This window comes from Canis lupus, chromosome 32, assembly GCF_011100685.1.
Source record: "Canis lupus familiaris isolate Mischka breed German Shepherd chromosome 32, alternate assembly UU_Cfam_GSD_1.0, whole genome shotgun sequence".
Classification (NCBI taxonomy): Eukaryota; Metazoa; Chordata; class Mammalia; order Carnivora; family Canidae; genus Canis; species Canis lupus.
In genome coordinates, this window is record NC_049253.1 from 37,993,066 (window position 1) to 38,008,858 (window position 15,793).

Below are 15,793 nucleotides of genomic sequence, written 5' to 3' on the forward strand. Positions count from 1 at the left end.
ACTTTATATCCTAATTTATATTATTTCAGATCTTTGTAAAAAATCAGTTCTGCATTTTAGATATTAAAGTTCAAATGTGAGACATTTAAGTGTTACTGTTTTTCTATTACGTAGCATATTCTAAATTTTTTATATTTTCAGTAAACTTTTAAATTATTTGAAATTATCACTCAACAATAAATGTGAACCCAAGTGCTTCAATTTTCGTAAGTCACAAATCTAGAAAATATCTTTACTTTTTCTCCTTAGCAAATGCTGAAATCATCCTTTTGCATACTTGTCTTTAGCCCCTAGCCCAATTGGCACCTTAACCACGTCTTCCTTTCTCAGTCCTTTTTTGAGTTGAAATCCTCTCAAATATGTTTCCCCCATTTCATTTGATTTGTATAAGCTGTCATTGACAGTGCAGCGTGGTGAGCTGATTCTAGAGCCAGACTGCCAGGGTTGGATCCTGCTTCTACCACTTACAGGTGCAATCTGTAAGTTCCTCATTTTTAAATAAGGGAATAATTTTAGCCACCACATAAAGTTGTTTGTGAGGTTTAAGTGTGTAAAGTACTTAAAACAGTGCCTGGCATATAGTAAATGCTAGATACATGATAGCTCCTTTTCACAGTACTGATACTGTGCTCATCACTTATTCATTATATGTTGCTGTCATTCCTGATCACAGATAGAAAGAGATAGCTAACAGTATCAATCATTATCATCAGCAGCAGCAGCAGCGGCAGCAGCATTGTGATATATTTTTCATATTTACTTGTTAAATGGAAGCAGTGTATTTTGTGAATGGTTCTACTTTAGCTTTTATACATATTTAATATTTTTTACCAAGTAGTTTTTTTGTAGCATATAATGTCCCTTATATAGTATCAGACTAAAAGAATTCACTATAGTTCAAAATAAAGAATACTTTCTACCTAATATAGACATTGAAATATTGAAGATGCAAAGTCTATTTTTGTTGTAAATGACTTTTTATTATGTATGCTATATTATACATATTCCTGAAAGTTGTTGATTGACTGCAGAGGATAGTGAGATACTAATGAGATAGTGGTTTAGGATAATATTCTAAAGCCTTCAAGGTTAAGTCTTTCTTGGTGAATGCCACCTTTGCCTCAAGGAATCTTCTTTAGTTTGAAGAACCCATTAAAAAACTGAAGATATTTCTGGATGATCCTGATACTTTGTTTTGGAACAGGCAAATACCCTCCAGTTTGATTTAACCATATGAAGTTATTGATGTTTGATTTTTTTTAACAACCAACCACCACAAAAAGGCAGTTTCATATATGGCTCAACCTAATTAAGCTGCTCTGAACCTGGTATATCCACCTGATAATGAAATTTTGGTCGTATAGTCTTATATTAAGGTCTAAATGCTAAATGGTAGTATTTCTTCTTTCTCTTTTCTGTTAGGTGTTGTGGAATATTTGAGCAATGGAGGAGTAGCTGACAACCATAAGGACTTCAAGGAACTAAGGTACAATGAGTGTCTTATGAACTTCAGCTGCAATGGGAAGAATGGAAGCTCAGAAGGGAGAATCACACATGGCTTCCAACTGAAGAGCGCCTATGAAAATAACTTGATGCCTTACACCAATTACACCTTTGATTTCAAAGTGAGTAATAGTCTCTGAGCTGATATAGAAATTATTTTAAATACAAACATAGGATAAGAAAGACCTGTATTATTTATGCTTAATTGTATAATCTTCAGGAATTTTTAGATTCTCAAAATGCCTTGAAATATGCTACTAAATGTCAGGGGGTTTGTTAGCTTTGTTTTTTGTTATTGCTAACTTGAGAATTTTTTTGAACCCTTGTTTTCCACATTTCAAGTAATGCTAATAAACAGCCCAAACTCCCAAAATGCCTACTATGTGCCAGGCACTGTTCAGAACACTTTATATTTATTAATATAGTTAATCTTCATATTTATTAATATAATTACTCCCTAACTTTCAGTAAGAATCTAAATAATAGGCAACTTGATATGGGTATATGAGTAAGTTTACTTTGAATGAATTTATATAATATTCTCAAAGAATTTTCTTAGTAATTTTCATAGATGTCTTATCTATCTTTAAATTTTCCAAATTTCTTTGGGAGATGGGGTTAGAGAGGGTCTGTTTTTTTTTACACACACACACACACACACACACACACACACACACAGCCCTCTATTGATGTAGTCAAACTAATATATTCCCAGGCAGTGGAACACTCCAGCTTATTAATAAAAGGAAAAGAGAGATATTTTTTCAAGATAAAAAAATTTAGAGGGCATATTTAGAGGACATATTGTTCTTTAGAAAGATTGACTGTGTGTGGGATGCCTGGGTGGCTCAGCGGTTTAGTGTCTGTCTTCAGCCCAGGGTGTGATCCTTGAGTCCTGGGATCGATCCCACATCGGGCTCCCTGCATGGAGCCTGTTTCTCCCTCCGCCTATGTCTCTGAGTCTCTCATGGATAAATAAATAAATTAAATTAAATAAAAAAAGAAATAAAGATTGTAGTGGTTTTCTGTAACTAAGATTACTTTCCTGTTGCCAATTATCTGATCAGTCTTTCAGACTATAGTTCTCCATTATACTTCTGTTTGACTTTCCGGCATTTCAGGCATCTATATTAAAATCTTATACTTTCCTGGAAAAAATACAGGTGTTAGAAAGTGGTTTGGTGTAAGAAGCCTAGGGGTCATATATAAAAATACCAAAGAAAAATTTTGAAATGAGCTCTTTCACATCTCCAAAATCTTTTTATGTTTTTATTTTCAGTGATTGTTGTTAGTTAGCCCCTTTCTAAGGAACAAATTGGAGGAGGAGGAAGGGAAATTGCTGTGATGTTATTAGTCAACTTTGTAATCATAAAGTGGAGAAAAAATTGCTTAGAATAAATTGAATCTAATTTTAGTACTTGCTGTTAGAGTAGATAGAGATATCCCCAGTGATAGTTCGTTTTGTTCAAATCACTCATATGCAGTAATGTGCTAGTAGATATTTAATAACCAGCTTTCCCAGAAAAAGAAACCCTAACTTGCAGTGTTTGTTGATTTCTGTGGTGTAAGTATTCCCCACTATGGTAGATTTCAAGCTCCCAACCTAATACCATTGAATTCAGAATTGAGATGAAACACTAAGAAAGCAGGTACAGCTGGCTGTAGCATACCACTGCTCTTGTGCAAGCTTAAAGGAAAACCTCTAGACTTAATGATCCACAGTTTACTATACGTTAATTTCTGTCCTTGTGACTATAGTGATATATAATACATCTTTGCCAGCACAACCCAGAAAATCCAAATTAAAATTCCCTAAAATGTTTAATAATTCTGCTACTCTTGTTGTTTTGGCATGGGTGTGGTAGAAAGACCAAATTTCTACCTCATCTAGGCTTTGATAAAGGTTATTTTTCCTTGTCCATCAATGGAAATTAGAGAAACAAAATTTGGGATATTCACCTAAGCCATCTTTCTTAACCAGCTAATTGTTTTAAATTCCTTTGTTGTTATTTCTTCAAAAGATTTTACATGTGGTGATAATTTGAATCAAAAATTGTACTGAACCATTTACATTGTCCAAAGAGGTACAGGAAAAGAACCAAAAGCACATGACTCAGAGAGTGTTTGATGTTTGAATATGTAGGTTAGGATGAGACAGAAGGACAGCGCTATAAATCCATGAGAGACAGGTGTGTACAGGAAGATAAATACACTGGCTGGCTTGATAGATAGATGGATGGGATGGGAGAGTGGGAGGAGATTTAAAGATAGGATGACCAGAGAACAAACCAAGGGCATACCTAACAACAGAAAATGAAGCTTTTAGTCCTAATAACAGTGAGTGTTTCAGTTTTATGTAAAGCATTTTATGCCATCCCAGTATTGAAGGCAATCAGTAAAAAAGGAAAGATAGTATCAGACATAAAAAATGTCATGTAATTAACATTACATACAGTTCCAAATACAGAATTCTGCCATTACATCAGTGGAGTGTTGTTAAATTTTATTTTATTTTATTTTTTTTTGTTAAATTTTATTTACTTGACTTATAGCATCTGTTTACTTTCTTGGTCCTTGAATAAGTTAGAAATGTAGAAAAGTGATATTAGAACTCAGATGCAGGGGTGCCTGGGTGGCTTAGCTGGTTAAGCATCTGCTTTTGGTTCAGGTCATGACCCTGGGGCCCTGGGATTGAGCCCCATGTTGGGCTCTGCTCAGTGGAGAGCTCCCTTCTCCCTCTCCCTCTGCCTGCTGCTCCCCCTTGCTTCTCTGAGCTCTCTCTCTGTGTCAGATAAATAAAATCTTAAAAAAAAGAGACCTCTCTAAAATAAAATAAATAAATAAATAAAATAAAAAAATAAAAAATAAATAAAATAAAAAAAAATAAAATTAAAAAAAAAAAAAAGAGAGACCTCTCGAGTGAGGGGAGAGAGGTTTCGTGTTGTTTAGAACTCAGACGAATTTAATCTAGAAATGATTTGGGATGTACCAAAGGATGGGTAAGCCATTTAGGACAATTGCTTGTAGACCAGGTGTCTTAGTGATAGCTAACAGAATATGGGCCATAGACTGTGTGGGTGATAAGCAACAAAAGTTTATTGATCACAGTGCTGGAGGCTGGAAGTATAAGATCAGGGCACCAGCATGGTCAGGCTCAGATTAGGATTTTCTGGATTGCAGAGAGCTGTTTTTTTGTATCCTCACTAGGCAGAGAGTCTGAGAGAACTCTCTGGGGTCTCTCTTTATAGAGCATTAATCCCACTCATGAGAACACTACCTTAATGATCTAATTACCTCCCCAAAGACCCACCTCCTATTTCCATCATGTTAGGAATTAGGATTTCAGAGTGTGAATTTTGGGGGGACAGAAACCTTCAGACTGTAACAACAGGTAAATTGAATCAACAGCTTAATGCAGATTTGCTGCCACCACTATTGCTGCTGCTGCTCTTTGCCCCACCAATCTAAGGGTGTACCTGAACCAGTTAATGAAAAAAGGACACTTTTCCTATTTTGTCAAGTAGTAAATCTTTCTCTATTAGAGTATATAATTTTCTCACATTCTTTTATAAGTAAAACTTATTAGCATAATGTTAGCTCATAAACTATTTCCATTATTCTTTTTTTTTCAAATACAGTTCTATAAACTTACTATAGTCTTTACTAATATTAAGGCTACTTCCCCACATTGTAGCCTTTGAAAAAAAAGTTTGAATTAAAAAATGTTAAGAATCATTAGTCTAATAACCTACTTTGTGGGTTTGACAGTATGTAAATGTACATACATATGTACAAATATTTGGGTGAGTTTGCAGATAGGACCTTACTAAGGGTTTTGATAAGAGCTTTTACTCTGGATGTTTCAAATTAAGAAAATAGTTAAAAGTGATTCCTCCAGTTAAATGTGTCTTACTCTCTAGAGTGTTTAACATCTTCTTGGGGCCTGTGTGTGCAAAGGATTCTATAAGTCTAGCAGCTAGTGTGCATAATGGCACTCTTAAGAAGTGATACAGGAGATTTATTCAACCTAAGTAACAGAGTATTTCATTTATGTTTTATTTATAGTTGAAACAAAAGTGGTCTCATAAAGACAAATCCACTCTGACCCTTTTCCTAAAATGTCACTGCAAAACTGGGCATTAGCCAAAACGAAAGGATAATGCTTTGTACTATCATTTTTTTTTAACTGTTTAGACTTTGAGTATTCATGGCAAAAAGTCCTTCCTTGGAATCAAGTAGGTACCTTTTTGTGGCAAAATTAAGGTTTCTAAATGTTGAATGAGGCCCTCTTGCTCAAAAGCACAATCTCATTATTTTGGTCTTGGTCAACAAACTGAGGTAATTATTTCCAAATTTCATAATACAAATTTTTTTCATTAAAAGTCTCTACTTTCTTTTTTTATATTTTTTTAAAGTAGCCCATTTCACTATAATATTATAATATTTCGGGAACTCATTATGTTTACTATTTCTAAATAGATATTTCCAGATCTGGAAATATTTCTCCACACTTGGGCTCAGGCTCTTTTGATATGGATAGGAAGAAATTTAACTTTATCTTCCCCTCCCCTTTTTAATTAGGCTCCATGCTGGGCTTGAACTCCTGATCATGAGATGAAGACCCTGGGATTAAAATCTGAGCTGAAATTAAGAGTCAGACGTTTAACTGACTGAGCCACCCAGGTGCCCCTTGACTTTAGCCTCTTGTGTCCACAGCCCGGGGCAATAAAAAGCACAGTAATTTTAAAACTTGATGATGCTCAGACAAACCAAATAAATCATCTAGTTTCATATATATATATCATTTGTATCTCTCTCTCTCTCTCTCTCTTTCTCTATGTATATATACCTGTCAAGTATTTTTTGCTAAGGAATCCAGAATTTACAGTATACCAGAATTTGTGAAAATGAGTATTCTAAAGAACACATTGGAAAAATTAACTGTATGTAGTATTTGTACGTAGGTAGCATATCTGGGAAAGCTGAACTAGAATTGGCAAATATAACCTGCTTTACCATGGATTCGTTCATATGTGTTTGGATATCTTGATGTGTAAATAATTGAAAATAATGCCAGTTAACATTAAAAAGTTAATTTGAGTCATACCTTTTCATTATGCATTTATATAAAAAGCTTGTTGTGACTGATAGATTTAGTGTATTCCCATAATGTTTATACTGATGTATTAGATTTCAGTAACTTAAGCAAGCCAATTTTAAAGATGCCTAGATAGGTGTGTTTAGCTTCTCCGTTTGCTTACCACTTATGCACACATACAAGGCTTTATGACTCCAGTTGGGTCCTGTATTTCCCTGTTGAGCCATCTTTATTTTATGTAATACCCACTGAAGACTTGAGTCGTATTTGACCCATTGTCAAGATAACAGGTACTAGAAGTACAGGTTAATCAGGTATTTGGCTTTTACAAATTATGAATTGTTCTTTATATATCTTGAGTTATTCTTTTTTTCTAAGCATATATTTTTCTTTTTTTTCCAACCCCTAATCTCTTTCCAGGGCGTGATTGACTACATTTTCTATTCCAAGACTCATATGAACGTGCTTGGTGTCCTGGGGCCTTTAGATCCTCAATGGCTGGTTGAGAACAACATCACTGGGTGTCCACACCCTCACATCCCTTCAGACCACTTCTCACTGTTAACACAACTTGAACTCCACCCTCCACTTCTGCCTCTTGTTAATGGTGTTCACTTGCCTAATCGGAGGTAGTGGAGTACTGCCCCGCAAAGACGGGGGGATCTGTTGCTATGGACCTGTACAGTTGTAAATCAAAGTATGTAGGAGTGAAGTATGGCCATCCTTAAGCTGCTTCTTCAGGTTCCTTTCATTATGTGTTTGCTCTAAGATTTTGTACATTTTTGTGTATATTGGTATCATTTGGCACTAGGGCTGGAACCAAAGTATTACTCTTTCCAAATTTTTAATTTGTTTTTAAGTTGGACCTTCTTCATATTATATTAGGAGTCAGCATTCGTAATTAATAAATCACCAATTCAAGGCCCAACAACAGTGTATTTGTTTTTCCAAAACAAATACTTTCTTTTGAATGGTTTCACATGAGCCAACTATTTTTGTAAAAGGCAATTTTTAAAAACTATAAATATGACATTTTAAACTGACTGGTGGCATGCCTTACGGGAAAAATTTCTTAGATTTCTGTTTTCCATTATAACAAACTGATTTTTGGCTCCCCTGGTCTTTTGCACATTAACAAAGCACTTAAATTTGCTAGATCTGTACATAAACTATGATACAGCTTTAACCATAATAGAAGAAGAGAGAAATTAAAGATGGTTGCACAATATGCTTTCAAAATCAAGCATTCAACAGCACATGACAGTTTGTTGGGCAAGCACTGGTTGTTTTGTTTTGTTTTGTTTTTTTGAGGAATCACTCTGTATTTAGTTCCTCTGTTAGTTATAACCTCATTGGAAGTATTAATTTTAAGCCTTTCTCTCTAGTTTATTAGGAAATAGTAGGTAATTTCTACTGCCACACGTCTTGAAAGTAGAATTTGTTATATTTAGGATGCCCACAAAATTAGTGTCTAATATCTTCATTATTGTCACCCACCTCTTTCTTCTGCCTGATTGTGCTGGAGAAATAGATAAGATCTGGGTATTAATTTTTGCTGTTATAGTTCAGTGTTTAAAAAAAAAAACAAACAAAACCCAAACAACTACTGAATAAAAAGGCCCTGATCAAAGTTTTAAAAGGGAAAAGTGATACAAATATCTCATGTGTTTCTTGAAGTAGGACAGGTGGCTGCTGGTTTGGGCTTTTTGAGGTGACAGTGGCAAGGACTTGAGGGGTAGAGAGAACATGGAGTAGTTGAAAACCCTGGATCATTTTTTTCCTGACTCTAGTTGCCAAATGGCCATTATATGCTTTTAATCTTTGTTTCCGTTGTCTGTCAGGGTTGAATTAAGAAGCTACTGGTTTATTCCCAACTGTTGTTGCTCTTTAGAAATGTTGGAATCCTTTTTTTGCCCAGGAGGGGCCAGTTGAAGATCTATGACTCAAGAGGCCGTGAACATAATAGGTTTTCTGGGGGAAAAATTGGTTGGCTACTTGATGTTAATTAGGGCACAGTTAACAGGAAAAGGTTGTGTCTCTGTTTTTAAGTTTTTCTTTATTCTGCTTTTTTGCTGCTATAAGAGTTTTCTGAAATTTATATTTTAAACTTTTCATGCACTTTACTGTTTCTAGTCTCAAAATGTGATATTTTTAATAAACAAGAAATTTTCCATTATGTGAATGAAATTTTAAAAGAAAATAGCCTATATTTGTGTCTCACTAATATATAAAGTACAGGTCAAATCTAAATTATTTAATTAGTTTTAAATATATACAATTTGCCTCCTCTTTCAAACCTGACATCTTAGGCTGTTTTATTAGTCTTAAATGATGCATTTCCTTTGGTCATTTTCTACTAATTTCTTCCATAGTAAATTAATCAGGCTATATAAGATAATGTTTCCCCAGAAGGGTGATTTTAGTGGGACGAGGGTGGTGGGATGATGTAACGTCATATATGGGATTGCATCAGAAGGGTTCCGTAGAGCCTAACCTCCCTTTTAAAAGTGCCTAGTGATAGAGGCGTTGTTTGTCATCTATTATAATTGGAATGTCATTGTAGTTGAGTGGAGTTTGATGTAAATAAAATATTCTTTTAAAAATGGTAAAGTACCAGAATAAACAAAGAAACAACCCTTAAGGTGACAGATTTTCCTCAGTGTGCAGGTATCCCTTCTTATATACCTCAAACATTCAACATCTAGCCATGCAAATTGATTACCTGAACCATAGTACTGGAAAGTAGAATAGCATGAAAAACTTAATTTTGTGGACATTACCTTTTTTTGTAATCAGCTACTGTATGTTTTATTTTAAATCTTTTGTTTTGCGTGGGTTTTCTGCTCTGGAGGTATATGCACTAACAAAACATTTTCCTCCTTTCATATGTGCATGTTAATTAGCAATGTGAGCAATATTTCCTACCATACTTCACTCCCAATATTTTTTGAGATGTTTGTATAAAATGGAATTTAAAGTTCACTTATGATTGTATATGAACCACAGAGGAGCCCATTTATTAATAAAAACTTTTTTAATAGTTAAATGTAGAGGGAAAAAATAAAAAAAATTGGGAAACATTGTAAACAGCTTAAGTTTATTTTGTGTATGATCGAGGCACTCTGTTGCAGGAAGGTGTGTAATTGGGTTCTCTCTGCTTCCAAATGCACTCTTTCAAACCATTCATTATCCTGTGTATTTTTAATGTGGTTTTAGTAAATGTTGGTAATAGCTCTGTTGAAGTAGGTAATTAATTGTGTTATGTTTTGGGTGGCACACACACTTGGGGCATGGTAACCCAAATTTCATGTGCACGGTTTCCCTTTAGCCCACTACCCAAATTTCACACACCTTTCACCCTTTGTTCCCTTTGTAAAAGGAGTGGTATCTGTTTTGAGCTGCCAATTCAGATGATCAGAAATGCTGCTCTCCTCAGTATTGTCTTGTTAAAACGCATGCCATTTGGAACTTTGGCAGTGAGAAGCCAAAAGGAAGAGGTGAATGACATATGGTATATATTCAATGAAAGTAAAATATTTATGCTTATATACTTTCTAGTTCTCAGAATAAGTTTAATAAGCTTTATGCCATGGGGCTGCTGCATATTTTATCTGAAGTTAAGAGAAAATTTGGGCATTTTTAGGTTGTGATAATGTGTGGTTTTTTTTAACTGTTAAATATGATTTCTGATATTTGTCTAAGAACTGGAGTGTTCTTTAAATTTATTAAAACAGTGTTGTTTGAGGAAGGGAAAACTGCACTGTTTGCTATTACAACAGTCATACAAGTGCATGTCAAGTCACCCACTCTCTCAGGCATCAGTTTCTGCCTCATAGCTTTACACATTTTGATGGGGAATATTGCAGCATCCTCAGGACTGACATCTGGGAAAGGCTCAAATCCACTTACTGCTCCTTGCTTTGTTGACTTTGTTTTAAAATATTGTGCCTGGTGTCAACTTTTAAGCAACAGCACTGCCTAAAAGCAAGCAGAGAACAGAATCCCAGCACCATTCTATAGGCAACTTTTTAGAATTCAGATATAGTAAATCTGTTCAAGATTTATGATGTTTTATGTAAAAAAAATTTTGTACAATGTAGCTGAATATTTTTGTTTCATTTCTTTGATGTAAGGCGTGTGAACGTTCGTTTGAATATCACATGTTAAAGTCAGGTAATGGCACAATGGGTTCTGAGACCAGCTTCACCCTCCCCCTCACCCCCACCCTTCCACCCTCCCATTTGCCTTGTTCCAAGCTCTTTCTTTTCAAATTACTTTTCTGATATTCATAGGCAGATATTTAATTTTACTAATAAGCATCCTGTGTGAATGTATTAAATAAGCCACTGTGTTTCAGTGTTGTAGTTTGCAGAAATATAAAGCTTTGTTTCTTATTTGTCCCTATTATTTGGTGTGTTACAGTTATGTATTGAATCACAGAGAAGGGAGAAAATACCTAAAACTCGTATCACTTGATTCTATGATGGGTTATATTAGAATTGAGGATGTGGCACATTAGAAATGGAACATGGGCAAACATAACTATGTTCCATTTTGAAATTGTATCTCCTAAGTATCTGTTGTTAAGTGGGTGAAAAATTAAGTTTGTATTTGCATTTCCAAGAGTTTCTAAAAATCACAAATGCCATCTATACTTTCAAATCAAATAGCAAGAAGTAGAGAAAGCACAAGACAAAATAGGTTAAATGTGTTCTTTGATGGAACCAGAGGCATATGGTTTTTCATTCCTAATACAAGGCTAGGTTTTCTAGCAAATTGACTGTGTCCCAGTACTTACAGTACTTGTTTCTAAGTCTTACATTCTGAGTGATTTTAATAGCTTTGTAAAATGCACTGACTGATCAGTAGCTTTGGTCACAGAAAACATAATCAGTTTCTGATACATTTGGCAGGGCCATAGAATAATGGTTATATAGCAAGCAGTAACTTTATGGCACGTTTTCAAAATAGCACTCATATATACTTATATTTTGACAGAAATGTGAATTGTCACATTTATAAGGTACTATCTTTTTCCTACCTGCCCTCACCTTAAAAAAAAAAAATCAACTAATATGTAGATTTGTTTAACCTTTTCCCTTTGAATTATATCATGTTTATAGAACTCTGAGAATTATAGGTAGACAAATTAGCTAGGAAAATTAGGATATTTTTCTAAGCCAGGAAATTCCACTAAAGTTTCCAGTTCGTAAACAAAACTTTTATACTTATGGTTACTTTGAATGATTTTAATTTTTTTTTTATTGCATCATGATCACCAAATTCAGATTGAAACTTAATTACTACACCTTTAACCTGGCTTATTTACCAAAGTTGTAATTTAAGAACAGGATGCCAAGGGCATGTTTGATTTTACAGAAAATGATTTGGGAATCTCTGTGAATAAGTGTCATCTTAAAGCTTAAGGATAAGAAGAAGAAAGTTCTTATACCTATACTGCAGGGTGTTCTGAATAAGATCCATGAAAAAAAAAAGTTTTTTTCAGGAAGGTGGTGAGGGAGAACGTGCATGTTTTCTTATTTTAACCAAATACCTTCTTTATGTAAGTTTCTCTGTTGAATTACTTACTCAAGTCTTACAGTAGGAAGTAGGCAGGTACTAGGAAAAGCAAGCTTTGTTAACCTACTTAGTAATTTATTTTGGCGTAAGTTTGGGTTATTCTTGGAACCAAAGGAAAACAAGCATGTTTGAGGTTTTATTCAACATACATCATGACATTAAAGTAATGGAATGTTTTTAAGTAAAATAGATTTTACTTTCAAAGCATATAAAATAAGGACATTTCTGCCTATTAAATGTTCATTTTTTTATGGCACTTAGTTTAAACTCAGTAGCATTGTCTCAAAACTAGAAATGATGTTATCAGAAACAGTAAATCACATTTTGAAAAGGGTATGTAAATGCCAAGGGATATGACTCTTGGCATACTTGGTACATGCAGTTTTCAGAAACTTGGAGAAAGCATAGTTTGGCACCTGTTAGTACTTCTTTTTGTTACAACAGTCTCCCCAGATTTAGATTATTTCCCTACTTGTACCTCTGTCACTTTTAAATCTAAAAGCGTAAGAATCATGGTAACCCTCTCAAAAGTGGCCCTTTCTTGCTTCAGTTTTGTGTTACTGACATATAACTGTATTTTCTTTGAAGCTATTAATGGTTATATGAACCACATTTGTTTAATTAGTTATCTTAACTCACACAATTGGCTCAGTGTTGATGTGTCAAACAATGGCTTTGCTTAACAGGCTTAGTTTCCTGCTACTTGTTTCAGTCTTGGTACAATAAGTGATGCAGTAGTCTGGGTGTGTATGTATTCAGAAGCTGTACTGTTCTTTCTCTGTGCTTAACTTGCTAAAAATATATTCCCTTACCTGTGAAATTCCTGAGCGTTGCTCTGCCAACTTTTTTCAGGGGTGGGGGTGGGTGGGAGGAGTTTGGATGGCTGTATTACTGCACACTGGATCTGGAATTGTTCAGTGTTGTGAGTGGCAAATTTCTTAAACACCAGCGGCACTGAGAAGTGCACTATGGGCATTCGTACAGTTGTCCAAATGCAAGCATTTCTTTGATCTAGGAAAGGTTGAGGAATAGAGTTCATTGGACTACTTGGAATATTTTGAGGAGGATGAACATTTCAAACTTTGGCTTTTTTTTTTTTTACTTCTGGATGGGGTGGTAATGAGGGAGACTTCTTTTTTGGTAAAGAGAAAGAGTGTGTTTGTACCTTCTCTTTCGGAAAGGCCAGGGTGTTTGCCATATTCACTATGGGTTAATTTATATCTTGTATTGTGATTTCTTTCAACCATAAAACAAGTGCCAAATAAATGACGATCTACTCTTCAACTCAACTTACCATTTGAATAGGGAAGGATTCATCTATTTTCATTATTTGGCAATAAATTAATAATGCATTGTTTTGCATATATTTGAGTCATTCTGTGGCCTATAAAGTGTTTTTGTGATTAGTTTAATGGTTGGAAAGCAAAACACTTGAGTTTAAAACTGAGCAAGATATTTTGGTAATTTATCCCTTGAATGCTTGGGAGTTTCTAGTGGTACTATTCCAGAACAGATTCTCCTGTTTTAGGTTATATATTTACTTTACTTTTGTCCTAGGAAAAAGCCAAGCACTAAATCAATTTGTTACTGTGTTCCATTAATCAGTTTAAAAATCTAAGATTTTTTTTCCTTTTTTTCTTTTTTCATTCATTCTCTTGTTAGAAGACTTAATGAAGTGCCATGTAATTGTAGCTTACTAGTGTTTAATGTTTAATAGACTGATTCTGTGGCGTTCTAATCATTTAACACTCTGTTATCCTTGGAGAAAGTGGTTCTACTCTTACTGAACACATTCTCTCTGACAAAATCACCAGCTGCTTTATTTTTCTATTTATTAAACAGTTGATGAGGTCTGAAACTTGACCGAACTGCTCAGCTGAGATGTTTTTCACAGTAGACACTGTACAAAATGTGCGTGCAAAAGGACACAGTTGGGTGGTAGTATTTTTTCATTAATGTGAACATTGACTAAACAAAGCAGTCCTGCCTTTTAAATCTTGTGGCAGCTCAGAAGGGAGGTGCTTAAGAACCTTAACTACTATGTCAGATGACAAAATACTTTTTTCCATTTTGGAGATTGGGTACTGATCACACATGATGTATAGGGCTAAATATATGCTTGTTTCCTTGCACCTGTGTACTTCCTCTTCTCTCCCTCCCTTTCCCCTGTAGGCAATAAATGGCCATTTTGCAACTGCGTACCTTTGTCTTGATTTTTTACTCTTTCTCTGTGCAGTATGTGTCTGCTTTTAGGTCAGTACATCTCTTGGAAAGTGAAGTAAGAAGCCAAGGTAATTCAGACAAAAAATTATAAATTCATGCTACATTTTTTTTCTAGTGAAAACTGTATTACTGTTTAAACAGTACCTTGATTAGAATAGATTTGAAAGTTAGCCGTAATTATGACTTGCTTTGGCTGAAGATATCTGAGCAGAGGGACATGTGTCACTTCTGAGTGAGGCTTTAAGACCCAGTGTGCAGTTTGCTGTATTCCCTTTTGTTGCTTTGGTGATAATGGAAGCATATATTGAGATTCAACTTCCCATCCTAGATCTTTGAGTGACTGATGAACAGAGCTTTCCTGCTGACGTACACAGAAATGTGTGAGAAACAACAGCCAAATCTCAGTGTCTTCATAAAGGTTTGTTATTGCAGCATGGTCTAACCCATACTGGCTGATATGCAAACTTCAGATCTGCTGAGTTACCACATTAACCAGTCTTAATAAGTAGACTTCCCAAGACAGAGTAAACTCATTCAACACTTCAATTATCTACTAGGAACAAGCTGCTTTGGGGATATAAAGCTGGACAGATTCCTCATCCTCGAAGAATTCACTTTTCAAACATTTCTATTTTTGACACAAAATATTTGAAGTGTTTTATAGTAATGGTATCTTCCATCTTTAGAGTCTTGGGACGGAGGGTGGGGGAAGGCACACTGAAATAGCAATTTTGAAACTACATTCAGGGATATTCAGTTGAAAAGTTATTTAAGATATGGTATACTTGGGACCAGATTATTCTTGAAGAGAATGAAACAACTGAGCTGTCCAGTTTAGTAAGTGCTTAGGGAAGATAATGGATGATTTGGGGGGAACAGATTGTGAACATTGACAGATCTTTAGCCCAGTGCCTATTGATTGGCCCTTTTTACCAAGGATCCAGTATAAGTTGGTCACTGACTCCAAGGATCCTCTCTATATAGAGGTCTTGACATTGGCAGCCTTCAGGAAGTACTCCAAAAGTAGAATCACTTGAACTGTATCTCAGAGGGACCAGGCTTTAGGATAACTGGCTTATTAAGAAGATACTCTAAAATAGAGGAATCAAGACACTAAGTGTCCTTGCATTTCACCACGTGACCTTGACAAAAATGTACCGATACTAGTAAAATGAATGTAAGAAACAATCTCATGAAATTATAGAAAAAGGCACCAAGACAAGCTTGCACGCAGGTAATTTGGAGAAGTGATCCCAAGAAAGAGTAAGGGGGTAGGGATAACAATAAAGAGGGAAAGCCAAGTCAAGGATGCAATATTGAGCCGATCACCTCTATGGGCAACTGGGACATAAACTGGCCACTGACTCTGAGGAGCTGACTAGGGTGCAC

General features: G+C 35.0%; 1 protein-coding gene across 6 annotated transcripts in view; it reads left to right on the forward strand.

The window, feature by feature from the left end:
- Positions 1–14,380, forward strand: part of CNOT6L (CCR4-NOT transcription complex subunit 6 like) — a 114,055-nt gene extending 99,675 nt beyond the window's left edge. For all 6 annotated transcript variants that reach the window (XM_038582352.1, XM_038582351.1, XM_038582354.1 and 3 more), the window contains 2 exons: positions 1,423–1,625; positions 7,022–14,380. In XM_038582352.1, the coding sequence (XP_038438280.1) occupies positions 1,423–1,625; positions 7,022–7,234 (416 nt within the window). In that variant the 3' untranslated portion in view covers positions 7,235–14,380. The remainder of the gene's footprint in view (positions 1–1,422; positions 1,626–7,021) is intronic.
- The last annotated feature ends 1,413 nt before the right edge of the window (positions 14,381–15,793 follow it).